At 42.8% G+C, this 17920-nt stretch overlaps 1 protein-coding gene across 1 annotated transcript; it reads right to left on the bottom strand.

Moving 5' to 3' along the window:
• Positions 1-143: 143 nt before the first annotated feature.
• LOC109896811 (serine-threonine kinase receptor-associated protein-like) lies at positions 144-8095 on the bottom strand. Its single transcript, XM_020491186.2, has 9 exons — positions 7550-8095; positions 7204-7339; positions 5343-5424; positions 5090-5162; positions 4905-5004; positions 4440-4577; positions 4008-4144; positions 2520-2669; positions 144-895 (listed from the first exon to the last, which is right to left on the bottom strand). The coding sequence occupies exons 1-9, from the start codon at positions 7659-7661 to the stop codon at positions 828-830; spliced, it is 996 nt and encodes a 331-aa protein (XP_020346775.1). The 5' UTR covers positions 7662-8095; the 3' UTR covers positions 144-827.
• Positions 8096-17920: the final 9825 nt, after the last annotated feature.

Genomic DNA, 17920 nt, shown 5'->3' with positions numbered 1-17920 from the left:
CATATATATTTTCCCTCTATTTACATTTTAAACGTATGTGAGTCAAACCATTTGACAATGCACAGCAAAGCACTACCCTTTAATTGATATAAGAACTTGTCTTGCTGCCACAAAAAGCTTTTTTTGTGCATTAAAAAAATGAATGGATGTATGTATCTCTTTATTTAATTACATACCTGCAAAGTTGCAACCAAGGACAAAAATACAAAGCAAACAACTTAAGTAATTTTACTCTCTGGCCTGTTAGAGAACATTACCCCATATACTAGTTTAGGGTACACCTATGGACAATACACCACTTTTACTGAATAAGATCATTTCATTGAGAAAATTAACATAATTTCTCAAAGATAGCATCAGTTTCCCTCCCCATGTAACTATGTGTGTATTCCCATATTGTAAAATGAAAGAAAAAAATCCAGAGAACCAAATTGCCCCCGAAGTCAATACATTTAAAACAAAAATTGCTCATGGGGTCACAGTGTTGAACATACAAACAGATCAGGGGGGACAGATTGAGCTGATCAGAGAGAAAGCAGGCAGCGATGAGCCTGATGCTCACAGGTCTACTACTTTCCTCTGGAACCCAATCTCTGTGTGTGTGTGTGTGTTCTTCTAATTACCACTAGAACCCATTTTGTGTGTGTACATGTGTGTGTTGGGTCTGCCTGAACACGTGTGTAAATCGAGAGCTCAACTCCAGATCAGTTCCTGGTGAAGAGGAGGGGCTCAGGTCCTTGCTGGGGCTTGGTGTTCTGAAGAGACTGGAACACCCTGCTCTTCTCCTCACCTCCTTCTGCTCTCCTTTCTTTCGTCTCCCCCCCGTCTCAGGCCTTGATCTCAGGAGCAGCAGGAGTGCAGTATATTGTGTCAGAGTTCTCGGACACCAGCTCCTCTGTTGAGGAAAATAACACTCAATGACATTTGCATGGTTGATTCCATTTCGGTTTTAAGCCTCTTAACGAAGTCAGCACCCCTTCATATAAGATAAAGTGCATTCGGACAGTATTCAGATCCATTGACTTTTTCCACACTTTGTTACGTGCAGGGGTGGGCAATTCCAGTCCTCGAGGGCCTGATTGGTGTCACAATTGTGCACCAGCTAACACACCTGACTCCATAATCACCTAATCATGATCTTCAGTTTAGAATGCAATTTGATTATTCAGCTGTGTTTGCTAAGGATCGAGAAAAGTTGTGACACCAATCAGGCCTTTGAGGACTCGAGTTTCCCACCCCTGCGTACAGACTTATTCTAAAATGTATTAAATAATCTCCCCCCCCCCCCCCCCCCCTCAATCTACACACAATAGCCCATAATAACAAATCAAAAACAGGTCTTTAGAAAATGTATTTAAAAAAAAAATATATATATATATCACACACACACGGTTTTTCACTTTTTCTCCCCAATTTAGTGGTATCCAATTGGTAGTTACAGTCTTGTGTCGGAGGTCCCGGCGACCGTGTCAGCGTGCACTGCGCCCGACCTGCCACAGGAGTAGCTAGTGCGCGATGGGACAAGGACATGCCTGCCAGCCAAACCCTCCCCTAACCCGGACGATGCTGGGTCAATTGTGCGCCTCCCCATTGGTTTCCCGGTTGCGGCCGGCTGCGACTGAGACTGGACTCAAACCCAGAATCTCTAGTGGCACAGCTAGCACTGCGATGCAGTGCCTTAGACCACTGTGCCACTCGGGAGGCAGAAATACCTTATTTACAAGTATTGACCCTTTGCTATGAGACTCGAAATTGAGCTGCATCCTGTTGCCATTGATCATCCTTGAGCTGTTTCTACAACTTGGAGACCACCTGTGGTAAATTCAAGTGATTGGAAATGATTTGGAAAGGCACACACACCTGTCTATATAAGATCCCACAGTTGACAGTGCAAAAACCAAGCAATGAGGTCTGTAGGATTATCTGTAGAGATCCAAGACAGGATTGTGTCGAGGCACAGATCTGGGGAAGTGTACCAAAACATTTCTGCAGCATTGAAGGTCCCCAAGAACATCGTGGCCTCCATTATTCTTAAACGGAAGAAGTTTGGAATCACCAAGACCCTGCCAAATCGAGCAATCGGGGGAGAAGGGCCTTGGTCAGGGATGTTACCAAGAACCCGATGGTCACTCTGACAGAGCTCCAGAGGTCCTCTGTGGAGATGAGAGAACCTACCAGAAGGACAACCATCTCTGCGGCACTCCACCAATCAGCCCTTTATGTTAGAGTGGCCAGACGGAAGCCACTCCTCAGTAAAAGGCACATGACAGCCCACTTGGAGTTGGTCAAAAGGTACCTAAAGGACTCTCAGAACATGAGAAACAAGATTATCTGGACTGATGAAACCAAGATTGAACTCTTTGGCCTGAATGCCAAGCATCACATCACATCTGGAGGAAACCAGGCACCGGTCATCACCTTGCCAATACCATGCCATATTGCTTATATCTACCCAGTCATTTCAGATAAAGCTCCTAGGATCCCCTATTAATTATTTGTCATTAAGCATGAAAACTCACCAGGAAGGACACACTTCCACAGGCCATAGGTTTTGCCGACCGCAGTCTGCCACAGCCGGAGCGTACCATCCTCAGAGCCACTGGCATACAGCTCCCCGTCTGGACTGAACCGCACGCAGTGGACTGGCCCAAAGTGGCCCTTGTATGACTCTACAGGAGGAGCGGAAAGAGAGCCACAGCAGTGTTAAACATGACCCTAACCCTAAACATGTCCACACACAGGTTATAAAGCCATACATGTGAGGGAGCCACTCCTGTCCAACAGTATGCGGTAGATGTCAGTGAGTTGGTTAGGATTTAGCGAGCATTCTCTTATATACAGGTAATTCGGAAAGTATTCAGACCCCTTGACTTTTTCCACATTTTCTTACATTACAGCCTTATTCGAAAATGGATGACGTATTTTATTTCTCATCAATCTACACACAATACCCCATGATGACAAAGCAAAAACAGTTTTTTAGAACATTTAGCACATTTATAAAAAATATTTCAAAAACTTTTTTTTACTTAAGTAATTCAGACCCTTTGCTATGAGACTCGAAATTGAGCTCAGGTACAACCTATCTCTATTGATCATCCATGAGATGTTTATACAACTTGATTGGAGTCCACCTGTGGTAAATTCAAATGATTGGACATGGTTTGGAAATATACACACCTGTTTATATAAGATCCCACAGTTGACAGTGCATGTCAGAGCAAAAACCAAGCCATGATGTTGAAGGAATTACCTATAGATTCTGCAGCATTGAAAGTCCCAAAGAATACAGTGGCCTCCATTCTTAAATGGAAGAAGTTTGGAACCACCAAGACTCTTCATAGAGCTGGCCTTGGTCAAAAAACCTGCTCCAGAGCACTCAGGATCTCAGACTGAGCCGAAGGTTCACCATACAACAGGACAACAACCCTATGCACACAGCCAATACAATGCAGGTGTGGCTTTGGGACAAGTCTCAATGTCCTCGAGTTGCCCAGCCAGAGCCCGGACTTGAACCCGATCGAAAATCTCTGGAGACATGAAAATAGCTGTGCAGCTAATAGCTGGGAGCGATCACTCCCCATCCAACCCGACAGAGCTTGAGAGGATCTGCAGAGAAGAATAGGGAAAAACTCCCCAAATACAGGTGTGCCAAGCATGTAGCGTCATACCAAAGAAGACTCGAGGCTGTAATCACTGCCAAAGGTGCTTCAACAAAGTACTGAGTAAAGGGTATACTTATGTAAATGTATTATTTCCATTTTTTAAATGTTTTTTTATACATTTGTAAAAAATACAAAAAAATCTAAAACCTGTTTTTGCTTTGTCATTATGGGGTATGGTGTGTAGATTGATGAGGGGAAAAATCTATTTAATCAATTTTAGAATAAGGCTGTAACGTTACAAAATATGGGAAAAGTCAAGGGGTCTGAATACTTGCCAAATGCACTGTAAATTGGTGGGATTTTTTATTTATTTTTTAATTGTAGTTTAAGCTGCTGCTTTACCCAACTCCTCCTTGGTGCCGTAGTCAAATTTGTAGAGCTTGAAGTCATCTCCCCCGGCAACAAAGAAGTCCTTATCTGGATGCAGCGAGGCAGAGTGAATGGAGGCAGGGGCATCCACAGTCTTGATCATGTCAAGGCTAGGGAGAAACACAAGTCAGTAAGGAAACACACACAGCTTTAGCACTAGCAATTACAATCAAATATGAGAGAAATCAAACTATAATGGATGGCATATACTGTATGCTATGACTGCCCCTGATGAGTAGGTAGAAGTAGTCCCTAACCTATGATACAGGGTCAGATATTTTATCAGTCCCCTAATGGTTTAGGCTAGGTTTGGGGGTGGGAAAATCTTATCCTAGATGTGTGGTTAGTGACAACGTCTACCTCGAGCTATGCCTGAGGGCAATGCCTGGATTTTGTGTTTTGTACCTGAGGGCATTGTAGAACGCGATGGTCTTTCCATAGGTGATGACCAAAACCTCTCCGTCAGGGATGTACTCCATGCTGCTGACTGACATGTCGAAGGAGAGCTGCTTCACAACCTCAGTGGAATTCCTGTCCCACAGTCTACACAAGGGAATATAGAAATACATATTTTAGATCAATAGATACAGTACTCGGTTGATTGAAAAGTCATCAAGAAATGACAGCAAAAATCAGAGTGATGGCCAGACTTATGACCATAGTATGTTTATGACTTTTCAATGTTGATAATCACACACTGCCCTCTTGTGTTCGTAGTGGGCAGAGACTTTTTGCCGCAAGAAAAAATGACTGCAAATGCTTCCAAATGTTCCCGATAGTATATAAGGTGTGTGGTCATCCTATCAGCCTTTTGGCATCATGATAATATCCATGACAAATGTAGAACCAGGTAGATCAAAGAGCACTGACCGTACGGTTTTGTCATCAGCGGCAGAGAGGATCTGTGTGTCGTTGTTGCACCACAGGGCTTTCTTTATGGCAGACGTGTGCCCTGTAATCTCTTGCGGTTCTGAGGGAAACAAAACACAATACATATCTCAACACAACCAAACATTGACACAAACAATTAAACAAGGGCTTGCATTGGTACAAACCTGCTTCCGGTTTGTTGAGGTCGTATATGCGTATTATCTTATCATTCCCTCCTGTTAACAGACAACTGCTATCCTGTCAGAGAGAAATGGAGGCGGAAGAAGTTGACTGATATATCAAATATATGAAAGTCCCCAGAACAAAAAAGATATGCGAGACATGTAAACAGGTTTACACTGTCATGACAGGGAGAATTTAAGTCCTACATTTGACACGTACAGTAAAACCCATATCAATTCCAAGTAACTGTAGTACCTGAGTAAAATTGACTGACTTGACAATGTGCTTGTGTGCCAGCGTGAGCACCTCATCTCCAGTCACGGCATCCCACACCTTCCTGAAGAGTAAAGAGATAGTCATCATCAGTATAAAAAGGGAAAGGGGGATACCTAGTCAGTTGTACAACTGAATGCATTCAACTGAAATGTGTCTTCCGTATTTAACCCAACCCTTCTGAATCAAGAGAGGTGCGGGGGGCTGCCTTAACATCCATGCCATTGGCGACCCAGGGAACAGTTGGTTAACTGCCTTGCTCAGGGGCAGAGCAACAGATTTGTATTACCTTGTCAGCTCGGGGATTCAATCCAGCAACCTTTCAGTTACTGACCCAATGCTCCTACCCAACAGTCTACATCAGCCAAGAAAAATAATACAGTAGCCTAATTACCACTTGCCAGACATTCTTTTGCTTTCACGAACTCTGTTGTTGAAATGACAAAGGAGTTGGCTAAAGCAGACAGACTAGCACCCAGGCTAGGAGAGTAATAAGCTAATGTCAGAAGTCTTTGGAGATCTCTCATTGAACAATATGAATAATTGAAGACTTTCCACTCATTCTGTTCTGAAGTACAGTAAATGGTTATAGCCTGGTTCTATACTGTATGTGCCGTAGCCAACTCTTATAGAGCCCGCCAGCTTGTAGTCCCTCAGAGATATGGAACGACAACATTAGTCGCAAAATTACGCGATGCTAGTCTGACAAAAAGCCAGTTAGCTTTGTAAGCTACCAGCTCAAACAAAAACACAAGAATGGTATATTGTTTTGCTCCAGGCTGCAACCACATCTCTTCAACGGGAAGGTGCTTGTTTTATTGGTTCCCGAACGATGTCGTCTAGAATTGACTTTGGGTCTGTCTGACAAGGTAAGCTAAACCTGTTTGCTAGACATCAAAGGCATGGGCTCCCGAGTGGCACAGCGGTCTAAGGCACTACATCTTAGTGCTAGAGGCGTCACTACAGACCCTGGTTTGATTTCAGGCTGTATCACAACCGGACGTGATTGTGAGTCCCATAGGACGGCGCACAATTGGCCCAGCGTCTTCCGGGTTTGGCCAGGGCAGGCAGTCATTGTAAATAATAATTTGCTCTTAACTGACTTGCCTAGTATAATAAAGGTTAAATAAAGTCATTTTTTAAAATCTTTTACATTACATAGTTAGCTTTTTACTTGATTACATAAATAGTTCATAATTATCTCATAGACAAAACGCATAAGATCTCCTAAGCCCTTGTTTACGACAGACCTTATTTTCAGTATTAATCTCCCTAAAAACATTAATTTCCCCATAGGTGCTGGCCAATGAGCCATGGCGAAGTTAGCCTCCATTATAGCCCTCAAACTCTAGTCAGCATTCTGCCTTCTCCCTACAGTTTTCAGCCATACGCGACGCACACGACTGGCGAGTTAATCTTACACACAGGTGTTCGGAGAATGCTAGATAGACCATTAGTAAAGGTGGTCGCTGCTTGTCTCCCATCGGTTTCCCATAAGCAAGTGCTTTAACATGGAGATATGGCCGTGTAGCAACACTAACCCTATCAAGGTGTATCAATTTAACCTTTTGTATTTTGAAAATTATTTCTCGTTGATATGAAAGATAAGGTCCTTATTCTTCCAAAACCGTACCGCAAGCGACGCGTGTTAATGTTCAGATTGAGCATGTTGCTTTTAACAAAACGCCTTCGTCAAATGACTCTTATGTGCAATGGAACTGAGAGTCATGATAAAGGAATAGTCTCCATTAGAGCCTACATAAAAGACACAATTACCATTGCTCTCTACATTGTTGTCATAACATGGTCATGGCCAGGCTATGTTGTAGGCCTAAATACATACGCAGTAAAATCTGCAGCAGCAGTGGCTGCCTTGGTGGCTTCATTATTCAGAGTGGCCCCCCAGACAGCACCCTTGTGACCCAGGAACGTTCCGATCCAGTCCCCTGTGTCTCCCTGGCGCAACATGGGTTTGCCATCTACAAGAAGGAACAATCATAAGTGGTTAGACAACTACAGTACCTCCAACTGTAGCACATACATGAGTGAATGATAATTTCCTAAATACATTATTAAATTGCCCTCTCTATTCAGACCCCCACCTGAGAAAATGAGGTAAGATAACTTTGTTAAACTCTACTTTACATTCAATATTTTCTAAACAATGATCTATGGTTATCTAATCTTACCCTTGCAGGCACTGATGAGAAAATACCCGTATGGGGTGATGCCACTGAAGGCTAGATCCACCACAGGTCTTGTGTGGCCAGAGCAGGTGAGTGGTGTCTGTCTCATTGCCATGCTCACCTTTGTTTCAGACAGACGAGCTAGTGAACAATACAAAATGCTAAATAAAATCGCCAAAAGTATGGAGCTAGTTAGTGAATATAAATGCCAGCTTGCAACTGGCTAGCTAATGTATGGAATGAGATTGCTAAAACTCTGGCTAGTGCTGAATAGCCTAACGTTAGCTTCCAATGGTACCAAAGTTAGCTTGACAAACATTAGCTAGCCAACGATTCTAGATAGTTTGAAGATAACGCAACCACCGTTAACTAGATGTTATGAAAAAAGAGAGAAGGAATTAGGCGAAGATATTGATGTTTCTGTGAAGGCAAAGGGCTTCTCTCCCAGCTAGGAAATAGCGCGCTAATAGCTACAATATTGCAACTAACTAGCAACGTGCAGTTAGCGACCTTAGGTATTTAAAAAACATTGTAAATATAGAAATACTTCCGGTATCATGAAAGCTATAGTCTTTTCTAAATAAAAGTCCCAGATCTAAATTAATGGTCAAGACTCAGAATCATTGGTGGTACAATGAAATAATCTATCATCAAGACTTATTTTAATGTGCTACATTGAATATTATAATATTGTACAATTTACAGAACTTTTGGGGGGGACCTGTGGAAATCTAGAGCACCAGGCGTGTGAGGGGTACAATTTGTGCAAAGAAAGTTCTTAGAGCTTTATGGTGTTGAAAATAACATGAAGGCTTGTTTTAGATGGTTTTGTCACACACAGATGGTACATGAAACAGATGTAGAAAGAGGGCTCTGGATTAAGGCCACCAGGGTTCTGGTCTAGAAGCACACTTTCCACCAATGGTGGAAAAAATACCCAATCGGTAAACTTGAATAAAAGTAAAGTCAATACAGTTGATGTCTGAAGTTCACATACACCTTAGCCAAATACATCTAAACTCAGTTTTTCACAATTCCTGACATTTAATCCTAGTAAAAATTCCCTGTTTTAGGGCAGTTAGGATCACCACTTTATTTTAAGTTAGAATAATAGTAGAGATAATGATTTATTTCAGCTTTTATTTCTTTCATCACATTCACAGTGGGTCAGAAGTTTACATACACTCAATTAGTATTTGGTAGCATTGCCTTTAAATTGTTTAACTTGGATCAAACGTTTCAGGTAGCCCACAAGCTTCCCACAGTACATTGGGTAAATTTTGTCCCATTCCTCCTGACAGAGCTGATGTAACTGAGTCGGGTTTGTAGGCCTCCTTGCTCGCACATGCTTTTTCAGTTCTGCCCACAAATGTTCTATGGGATTGAGGTCAGGGCTTTGTGATGGCCACTCCAATACCTTGACTGTTGTCCTTAAGCCATTTTGCCACAACTTTGGAAGTACGCTTGGGGTCATTGTCCATTTGGAAGACCTATTTTCGACCAAGCTTTAACTTCCTGACTGATGTCTTGAGATGTTGCTTCAATATATCCACATAATTTTCCTCCCTCAGGATGCCATCTATTTTGTGAAGTGCACCAGTCCCTCCTGCAGCAAAGCACCCCCACAACATGATGCTGCCACCCCTGTACTTCATGGTTGGGATGGTGTTCTTAGGCTTGCAAGCCTCCCCCTTTTCCCTCCAAACATAACAGTGGTCATTATGGCCAAACAGTTTTATTTTTGTTTAATCAGACCAGAGGACATTTCTCCAAAAAGTACGATATTTGTCCCCATGTGCAGTTGCAAACCGTAGTCTGGCTTCTTAATGTTGGTTTTGGAGCAGTGGCCTCTCCTTGCTGAGCGGCCTTTCAGGTTATGTCGATATAGGACTCGTTTTACTGTGGATATAGATACTTTTGTACCTGTTTCCTCCAGCATCTTCACAAGATCATTTGCTGTTGTTCTGGGATTGATTTGCACTTTTCGCATCAAAGTACATTCATCTCTAGGAGACAGAACGCATCTCTTTCCTGAGCGGTATGACGGCTGTATGGTCCCATGGTGTTTATACTTGTGTACTATTGTTTGTTAAGATGAATGTGCTACCTTCAGGCGTTTGGAAATTGCTCCCAAGGATGAACCAGACTTGTGGAGGTCTACAATCATTTTTTTCCTGAGGTCTTGGCTGATTTCTTTTGGTTGTCCCATGATGTCAAGCAAATAGGCACTGAGTTTGAAGGTAGGCCTTGAAATACATCCAATAGACTCAAATTATGTCAATTAGCCTATCAGAAGCTACATGACATAATTTCCTGGAATTGTCCAAGCGGTTTAAAGGCACAGGTAACTTAGTGTATGTAAACTTCTGACCCACTGGAATTGTGATACATTGAATTATAAGTGAAATAATCAGTCTGTAAACAATTGTTGGAAAAATTACTTGTGTCATGCACAAAGTAGATGTCCTCCTAACCAACTTGCCAAAACTATAGTTTGTTAAAAATAAATTTGTGGAGTGGTTGAAAAACAAGTTTTAATGACTCCAAGCTAAGTGTATGTAAACTTCCGACTTCAACTGTACCCTAATAGAAAAATGATTCAAGTCACCCAGTAAAATACTACTTGAGTAAAAGTTCAAGTATTTGGTTTTAAATATACTTAAGTATCAAAAGTAAAAGCAAAAATATAAATAATTTCTTATATTAAGCAAACCAGACAGCATCATGTTGTTGTTTTTTAAATTTACAGATAGCCAGGGGCATGCTCCAAAACTCAGACATAATTTACAATCTAAGCATGTGTTTAGTCAGTCCGTCAGTAGGAATGCCCAGGGATGTTCCCTTGATAAGTGTGTGACCATTTTCTTCTCCTGCTAAGCATTAAAAATGTAACCAGTACTTTTGGGTGTCAGGGAAAATGTATGGAGTAAAAAGTACATTGTTTTCTTTAGGAATGTAGTGACGTAAAAGTTGTCAGAAATATAAATCGTAAAGTACAGATAACCGAACATTTTACACCACTGCTTTCCACTGTACCCAGAGGACAAATATCATCTAATTTAATTTGTCACATGCTTCGTAAACAACAGGTGTAGACTAACAGTGAAATGCTTACTTACGGGTCCTTTTCTAACAATGCAGTGTTAAAGATTATAAAAAAAAAACAGAAATAGTAACATGAGGAATAAATACACAGCGAATAAGAGTACAAATAACATGGGTATTTACAAGTTAATTGAGGTAGCTATGTACATATAGGTAGAAGTAAGGTGACTAGGCAACAGAATAGATAAGACAGTAGCCGCAGCATATGTGGTGAGTGTGAAATGTGTGTGTGTGTGTGTGTGTGTGGCGTCAAATATGCGTGTGTGTGTTGGGGTGTCAGTGTAAGTATGTATCAGTGTTTGGGTAGTCCAGTGTGTACAAGAAAGTTAGTGCAAAAAGAGTCAGTGCAGGCAGTCCGGGTAGCCATTTGATTAGCTATTTAGCAGTCTTGTTTTGAAGTCTTATGGCTTGGGGGTATAAGCTGTTCATGGTCCTATTGTTTTCAGTGCACTGGTACCGATTGCCATGTGCTGGTAGAGAGAACATATGGCTTTGGCAATTTTTGGGGCCTTCATCTGACATCGCCTGTTATAGAGGTCCAGGATTGCATGGAACTTGGCCCCAGTGATGTACTAGGCTGTACTCATCACCCTCTGTAGAGCTTTGCAGTTGCCGTACCAAGCGGTGATGCAGGCAGTCACGATGCTCTCAATGGTGCAGCTGTAGGACCTTTTGAGGATCTGAGAGCCCATGCCAAATCTTTTCAGCCTCCTGAGGGGGAAGAGGCGCTGTCGTGCCCTCTTCACAACTGTGTGGGTGTGTGTGGACCATATTCATTCCTTAGTGATGTGGACACCGAAGAACATTAAGCTCTCGACCCTCTCCACTGTAGCTCCAAAGAATGTGGATGGGGGCATGCGCGCCCCTCCATTTCCTGTAGTTCCCGATCAGCCTCTTTGTCTTGCTGGCGTTGAGGACACTTTCGGGAATTGCAGTTTAGCTTTCGTCTGGCCCAGGAAGACAATTCCCAGACATGGAGAAGTCAAATTTGAAAATTCCTAATAAGACACTTTAATCATCACCTTTGTGCACAAAACAACCATTGAATTATTCAAATAATTGTCGCAGATGCCAATGTATTTTTTCATCCCTCACAGCCAAAACTATTAAAGGGATAATTCACCCAAATGACTAAATATCATATTGGGTTTCCTTCCCTGTAACCAGTCTATGGACAAAGTTTGACATGCTTTCCCATTCAAGTCATGAGACCGATATTATAATTGTTTGTGCATCATGTTCAAATCATCTATAAGTGACTGTTGAGCTTCACAATACATTGGATTTAGTTTCGGATGATTTGGACATGATGCGTAAAAAAGAAATGCTAATATTGGTCACATGTCTTGGACGGGATTTGTGCCAAAAATGCTAAAACATTACCATGTGGAAATGGTGCCAGGGAAACTAACATACCGAGAACATACTTGCGAACATTTAAAGTTTACGTTTAGACTTTTTCTCCTTAAAAGGTTTGAGGCCCCCTCATGTTAAGCTTTGTTGTTAAAGGGATACTTCAGGATTGCGCTAGTTAGCAACTTCCTTCAAACTGCACGCAGTTAAAGGGCATTACCATTACTCATTACCAAAATCCCGAAGTATCTCTTGAAGGAAAAAAACTGTTCACTTCATCAAGGATCTCTCTGTACTTTGCTCCGTTCATCTTTCCCTCGATCCTGACTAGTCTCCTACCACCACCATGCTTTACCTTACGGATGGTGCCAGGTTTCCTCCAGACTTGACACTTGGCATTCAGGCCAAAGAGTTCAATCTTGGTTTCATCAGACCAGAGAATCTTGTTTCTCATGGTCTGAGAGTCCTTTCGGTGCCTTTTGGCAAACTCCAAGTGGGCTGTCATGTGCCTTTTACTGAGGAGTCGCTTCCATCTGGCCACTCTACAATAAAGAGCTGATTGATGGAGTGCTGCAGAGATGGTTGTCCTTCTAGAAGGTTCTCCCAACTCCACAGAGGAACTCTGGAGCTCTTTCAGAGTGACCAGGAGGTTCTTGGTCACCTCCCTGAGCAAGGCCCTTCTCCCACGATTGCTCAGTTTGGCCTTGTTCTTGGGGACATCCAACGCTGCAGACATTTTTTTGGCACCCTTACCCAGATCTGTGCCTCGACACAATACTGTCTCGGCGCTCTACGGACAATTCCTTCGACCTCATGGCTTGGTTTTTGCTCTGACATGCACTGTCAGCTGTGGGACCTTATATACACAGTTGTGTGCCTTTCCAAATCATGTCCAATCAATTGGATTTACCAGAGGTGGACTCCAATCAAGTTGTAGAAACATCTCAAGGATGATTCATAGAAACAGGATGAACCTGAGCTCAATTTCAAGTCTCATAGCAAAGGGTCTGAATACTAATCAGTTTTAAATTTTTTATACAGTTGCCAAAAATTCTAAAAAAATCTGTTTTTGCTTTGTCATTATGGGTTATTGTGTGTAGATTGATGAGGACATTTTGGGGGGGAATAAGGTTGTAACTTAAAAAAAATGTGGATAAAACTTCATTATTAGCCAGCAGTGTGATTGTCTACAAGGCTGAAGAAAGATACATGTAGGCTATATTAGTCTTGATTTTCAATGTGTTGGCTGAATTTTCCTTAGCAACACACTAACACATTTCAAAGGAAAAACTTGCATCTCAACTTCCGGACTTGTCTCAGTGCTGTTGTGCTGTTTGTTGCTACTTGGCTAGCTGCCAAATTGTTTTTACTTTTATTACATTTTACCAACATCTTTTCCTTGCTCTACTTTTTTCATTCAAGTAAACTCAGCAAAAAAAGAAACGTCCTCTCACTGTCAACTGTGTTTATTTTCAGCAAACTTAACGTGTGTAAATATTTGTATGAACATAACAAGATTCAACAACTGAGACATAAACTGAACAAGTTCCACAGACATGTGACTAACAGAAATGGACTAATGTGTTCCTGAACAAAGGGGGGGTCAAAATCAAAAGTAACAGTCAGTATCTGGTGTGGCCACCAGCTGCATTAAATACTGCAGTGCATCTCCTCCTCATGGACTGCACCAGATTTGCCAGTTCTTGCTGTGAGATGTTACCCCACTCTTCCACCAAGGAACCTGCAAGTTCCCAGACATTTCTGGGGGGAATGGCCCTAGCCCTCACCCTCTGATCCAACAGGTCCCAGACGTGCTCAATGGAATTGAGATCCGGGCTCTTCGCTGGCCATGGCAGAACACTGACATTCCTGTCTTGCAGGAAATCACGCACAGAACGAGCATTATGGCTGGTGGCATTGTCATGCTGGAGGGTCATGTCAGGATGAGCCTGCAGGAAGACTACTACATGAGGGAGGAGAATGTCTTCCCTATAACGCACAGCATTGAGATTGCCTGCAATGACAACAAGCTCAGTCCGATGATGCTGTGACACACCGCCCCAGACCATGACGGACCCTCCACCTCCAAATCGATCCTGCTCCAGAGTACAGGCCTTGGTGTAACGCTCATTCCTTCGACGTTAAACGTGAATCAGACCATCACCCCTGGTGAGACAAAACCCCGACTCGTCAGTGAAGAGCACTTTTTGTCAGTCCTGTCTGGTCCAGCAACGGTGTGGGTTTGTGCCCATAGGCAACGTTGTTGCCGGTGATGTCTGGAGAGGACCTGCCTTACAACAGGCCTACAAGCCCTCAGTCTAGCCTCTCACAGCCTATTGCAGACAGTCTGAGCACTGATGGAGGGATTGTGTATTCCTGGTGTAACTCGGGCAGTTGTTGCCATCCGGTACCTGTCCCGCGTCCTGTACCTGTCCCGTGATGTTCGGATGTACCGATCCTGGGCAGGTGTTGTTACACGTGGTCTGCCACTGCGAGGACGATCAGCTGTCCATCCTGTCTCCCTGTAGCGCTGTCTTAGGCGTCTCACAGTACGGACATTGCAATTTATTGCCCTGGCCTCATCTGCAGTCCTCATGCCTCCTTGCAGCATGCCTAAGGCACGTTCGTGCAGATGAGCAGGGACCCTGGGCATCTTTCTTTTGGTGTTTTTCAAAGTCAGTAGAAAGGCCTATTTAGTGTCCTAAGTTTTCATAATTGTGACCTTAATTGCCTACCGTCTGTAAGCTGTTAGTGTCTTAATGACCGTTCCACAGGTGCATGTTCATTCATTGTTTATGGTTCATTGAACAAGCATTTACAATGAAGATCTGTGAAGTTATTTGGATTTTTACGAATAATCTTTGAAAGACAGGGTCCTGAAAAAGGGACGTTTATTTTTTTGCTGAGTTTAGTAACATTAACACTATGCCATCTAATTGCAGCCTCTGTACTCATAATATACAGGATAACTATCACCTTATGGTGAGGATAGCCATGTTGCAAGCACAGCTTCAGATGCAATAGTTAGGCAAGGGCAATTTTAAGTGTAAGAAAGGATGAAACAGCCTCTGTGCCACCAGTAAGTACAGATAGCACGCTTTTAGCCAACCTGCCAGTTTAGTGGAGTCTGCCACTAGCACAGTCAGTATAGTCAGCTCAGCTATCCCCATTGAGACAGTGTCTGTGCCTCGATCTAGGTTGAGCAAAACAAAACATGGCGGTATTCGCCTTAGCAATCTCACTGGAATAAAGGCCTCCTCCATTCCTGTCATTATTGAAAGAGATTGTGATATCTCAAAATAGGGCTACTTAATGTTAGATCCCTCACATCCAAGGCAGTCATAGTCAATGAACTAATCACTGATCATAATCTTGATGTGATTGGCCTGACTGGAACATGGCTCAAGCCTGATGAATTTACTGTGTTAAACAAGGCTAAGAACAATCCCAAATTTATATTAGATACTGTTGAAAAGCTAACTATAAAGCAGCATTCAACAAGAGAGGATATATTTCACTTAAGCAATGATAAATTCATGAACTTCTTCGATGAAAAGATCATGATCATTAGAAAGCAGATTATGGACTCCACTTTGAATCTGCGTATCTCTCCAAAGCTCAATTGTTCTGAGTCTGTACAGAACTGCCAGGACCTAGGATACATGGAGATTGGCACGTTTAAAAAAATTCTGTATCTCTTGACACATTCATGAAAATAGTCATGTTCTCTAAACCGTCAAGCTGCATACTGGACCCTATTCCAACTAAACTACTGAAAGAGCTACTTCCTGTGCGTGGCCCTCCTATGTTGAACATAATAAATGGCTCTTTATCCACCGGATGTGTACCAAACACCCTAACAGTGGCAGTAATAAAGCCTCTCTTGAAAAAGCCAAACCTTGACCCAGAATTTTGTAATATTTTTTACATCGGCCTATATCGAATCTCCCATTCTCTCAAATGTTTTAGAAAAAGCTGTTGCGCAGCAACTCACTGCCTTCCAGAAAACAAACAATGTATATGAAATGCTTCAGTCTGGTTTTAGACCCTATCATAACATTGAGACTGCACTTGTGAAGGTGGTAAATTACCTTTTAATGACGTCAGACCGAGGCTCTGCACTCCTCGTGCTCCTAGACCTTAGTGCTGCTTTTGATACCATCGATCACCACATTCTTTTGGAGAGATTGGAAACCCAAAGTGGTCTACACGGACAAGTTCTGGCCTGGTTTAGATCTTATCTGTCGGAAAGATATCAGTTTGTCTCTGTGGATTGTTTGTCCTCTGACAAATCAACTGTAAGTTTTGGTGTTCCTCAAGGCTCCGTTTTAGGACCACATGGTGAAGCCCCAACATTGCCTACCCTGGAAGCCTGTGTTTCAGACATAAGGAAGTGGATGGCAGAAAATATTTTACTTTTAAACACGGGCAAAACAGAGATGCTAGTTTCTAGGGCCCAAGAAACAGAGATCTGCTGTTGAATCTGACAATTAATATTGATGGTTGTACAGTCTTAAATAAAACTGAAGGTCCTCAGGACCTCGGCATTGCTCTGGTCCCTGATCTCTCTTTGGACGAACATATCAAGAATCGTTCAAGGACAGCTTTTTTCCATCTTCGTGACATTGCAAAAATCTGAAAGTTTTTGTCCAAAAATGATGCAAAAATGCTTTTGCTTTTGTCACTTCTAGATTAGTCTACACTGCAATGCTCTACTCTCCGGCTATCTGGATAATGCACTAAATAAACTTCAGTTAGTGCTTAACTCGGCTGCTCAATTCCTGACTAGAACCAAAAAATGGGATCTTATTACTCCAGTGCTAGCCTCTCTACATTGGCTTCCTGTTAAGGCTAGGGCTGGTTTCAAGGTTTTACTGCTAACCTACAAAGCATTACATGGGCTTGCTCCTACGTATCTCTCCGATTTGGTCCTGCTGTACATGCCTACACGTACGCTACAGTCACAAGACGCAGGCCTCCTTATTGTCCCTAGAATTTCTAAGCAAACAGCTGGAGGCAGGGCTTTCTCCCGTTGAGCTAATTTTTTTATGGAATGATCTGCCTATCCATGTGAGAGATGCAGACTCTGAGTCTTTACTGAAGACTCATCTCTTCAGTAGGTCCTATGATTGATTGTAGTCTGGCCCAGGGGTGCGAAGGTGAGTGGCAAAACACTGGAGCGACGAACTGCCCTTCCTGTCTCTGCCTGGCCGGCTCCCCTCTCTCCACTGGGATTCACAGGAGAGTCACTGGCTTACTAGTGCTCTTCCATGCTGTCTCTAGGAGGGGTTGAGTGGGTTGAGTCACAGACCAATTTTTTTAAACTCCCTCGGGCTTGTGCACTGGAGGATATCATCTAGGCTCTACTCAGCCTTGTCTCAGGGTAGTAAGTTGGTCTGTTGATATCCCTCTAGTGGTGTGGGAGCTGTGCTTTGGCAAAGTTGGTTGGGTTATATCCTGCCTGGTTGGCCCTGTCCGGGGGTATTGTCGGACAGGGCCACAGTGTCCCCCAACCCACCCGTCTCAGTCTCCAGTATCTATGCTGCAATAGTGTATGTGCCGGGGGGCTAGGGTCAGTCTGTTATATCTGGTGTAATTATTTGATCATTTCGACTCTCTCTCTCTACCTCACCTGTTGTCTCGACCTCTGAATGATCGGCTATGAAAAGCCAACTGACATTTACTCCTGATTTACTGATCTATTGCACCTTCTACAACCACTGTGATTATTATTTGACCCTCCCGCTCATCTATGAACATTTGAACATCTTGAAGAACAATCTGGCCATAAATGGCCATGTACTCTTATAATCTCCACCCGGCACCGTCAGAAGAGGACTGGCCACACCACAGAGCCTGGTTCCTCTCTAGGTTTATTTCTAGGTTCCTGCCTTTCTAGGGAGATTTTTCTAGACA

The sequence above is a fragment of the Oncorhynchus kisutch genome, linkage group LG9 (genome assembly GCF_002021735.2).
Source record: "Oncorhynchus kisutch isolate 150728-3 linkage group LG9, Okis_V2, whole genome shotgun sequence".
NCBI lineage: Eukaryota > Metazoa > Chordata > Actinopteri > Salmoniformes > Salmonidae > Oncorhynchus > Oncorhynchus kisutch.
The sequence above is the reverse complement of the archived record's forward strand: the minus strand, read 5'-3'. Positions and strand labels throughout refer to the sequence as shown.

What these genes read in the sequence shown, in the direction of transcription:
- LOC109896811 (XM_020491186.2), bottom strand. Translation starts at nt 7,661, where the DNA reads ATGGCAATGAGACAGACACCACTCACCTGCTCTGGCCACACAAGACCT. An exon ending in GCTGATGACAAAACCGTACG is followed by an intron (nt 4,578 to 4,904) that starts GTCAGTGCTCTT and finishes TCCCTTGTGTAG; the next exon opens with ACTGTGGGACAGGAATTCCA. An exon ending in GCGTTCTACAATGCCCTCAG is followed by an intron (nt 4,145 to 4,439) that starts GTACAAAACACA and finishes GTTTCTCCCTAG; the next exon opens with CCTTGACATGATCAAGACTG.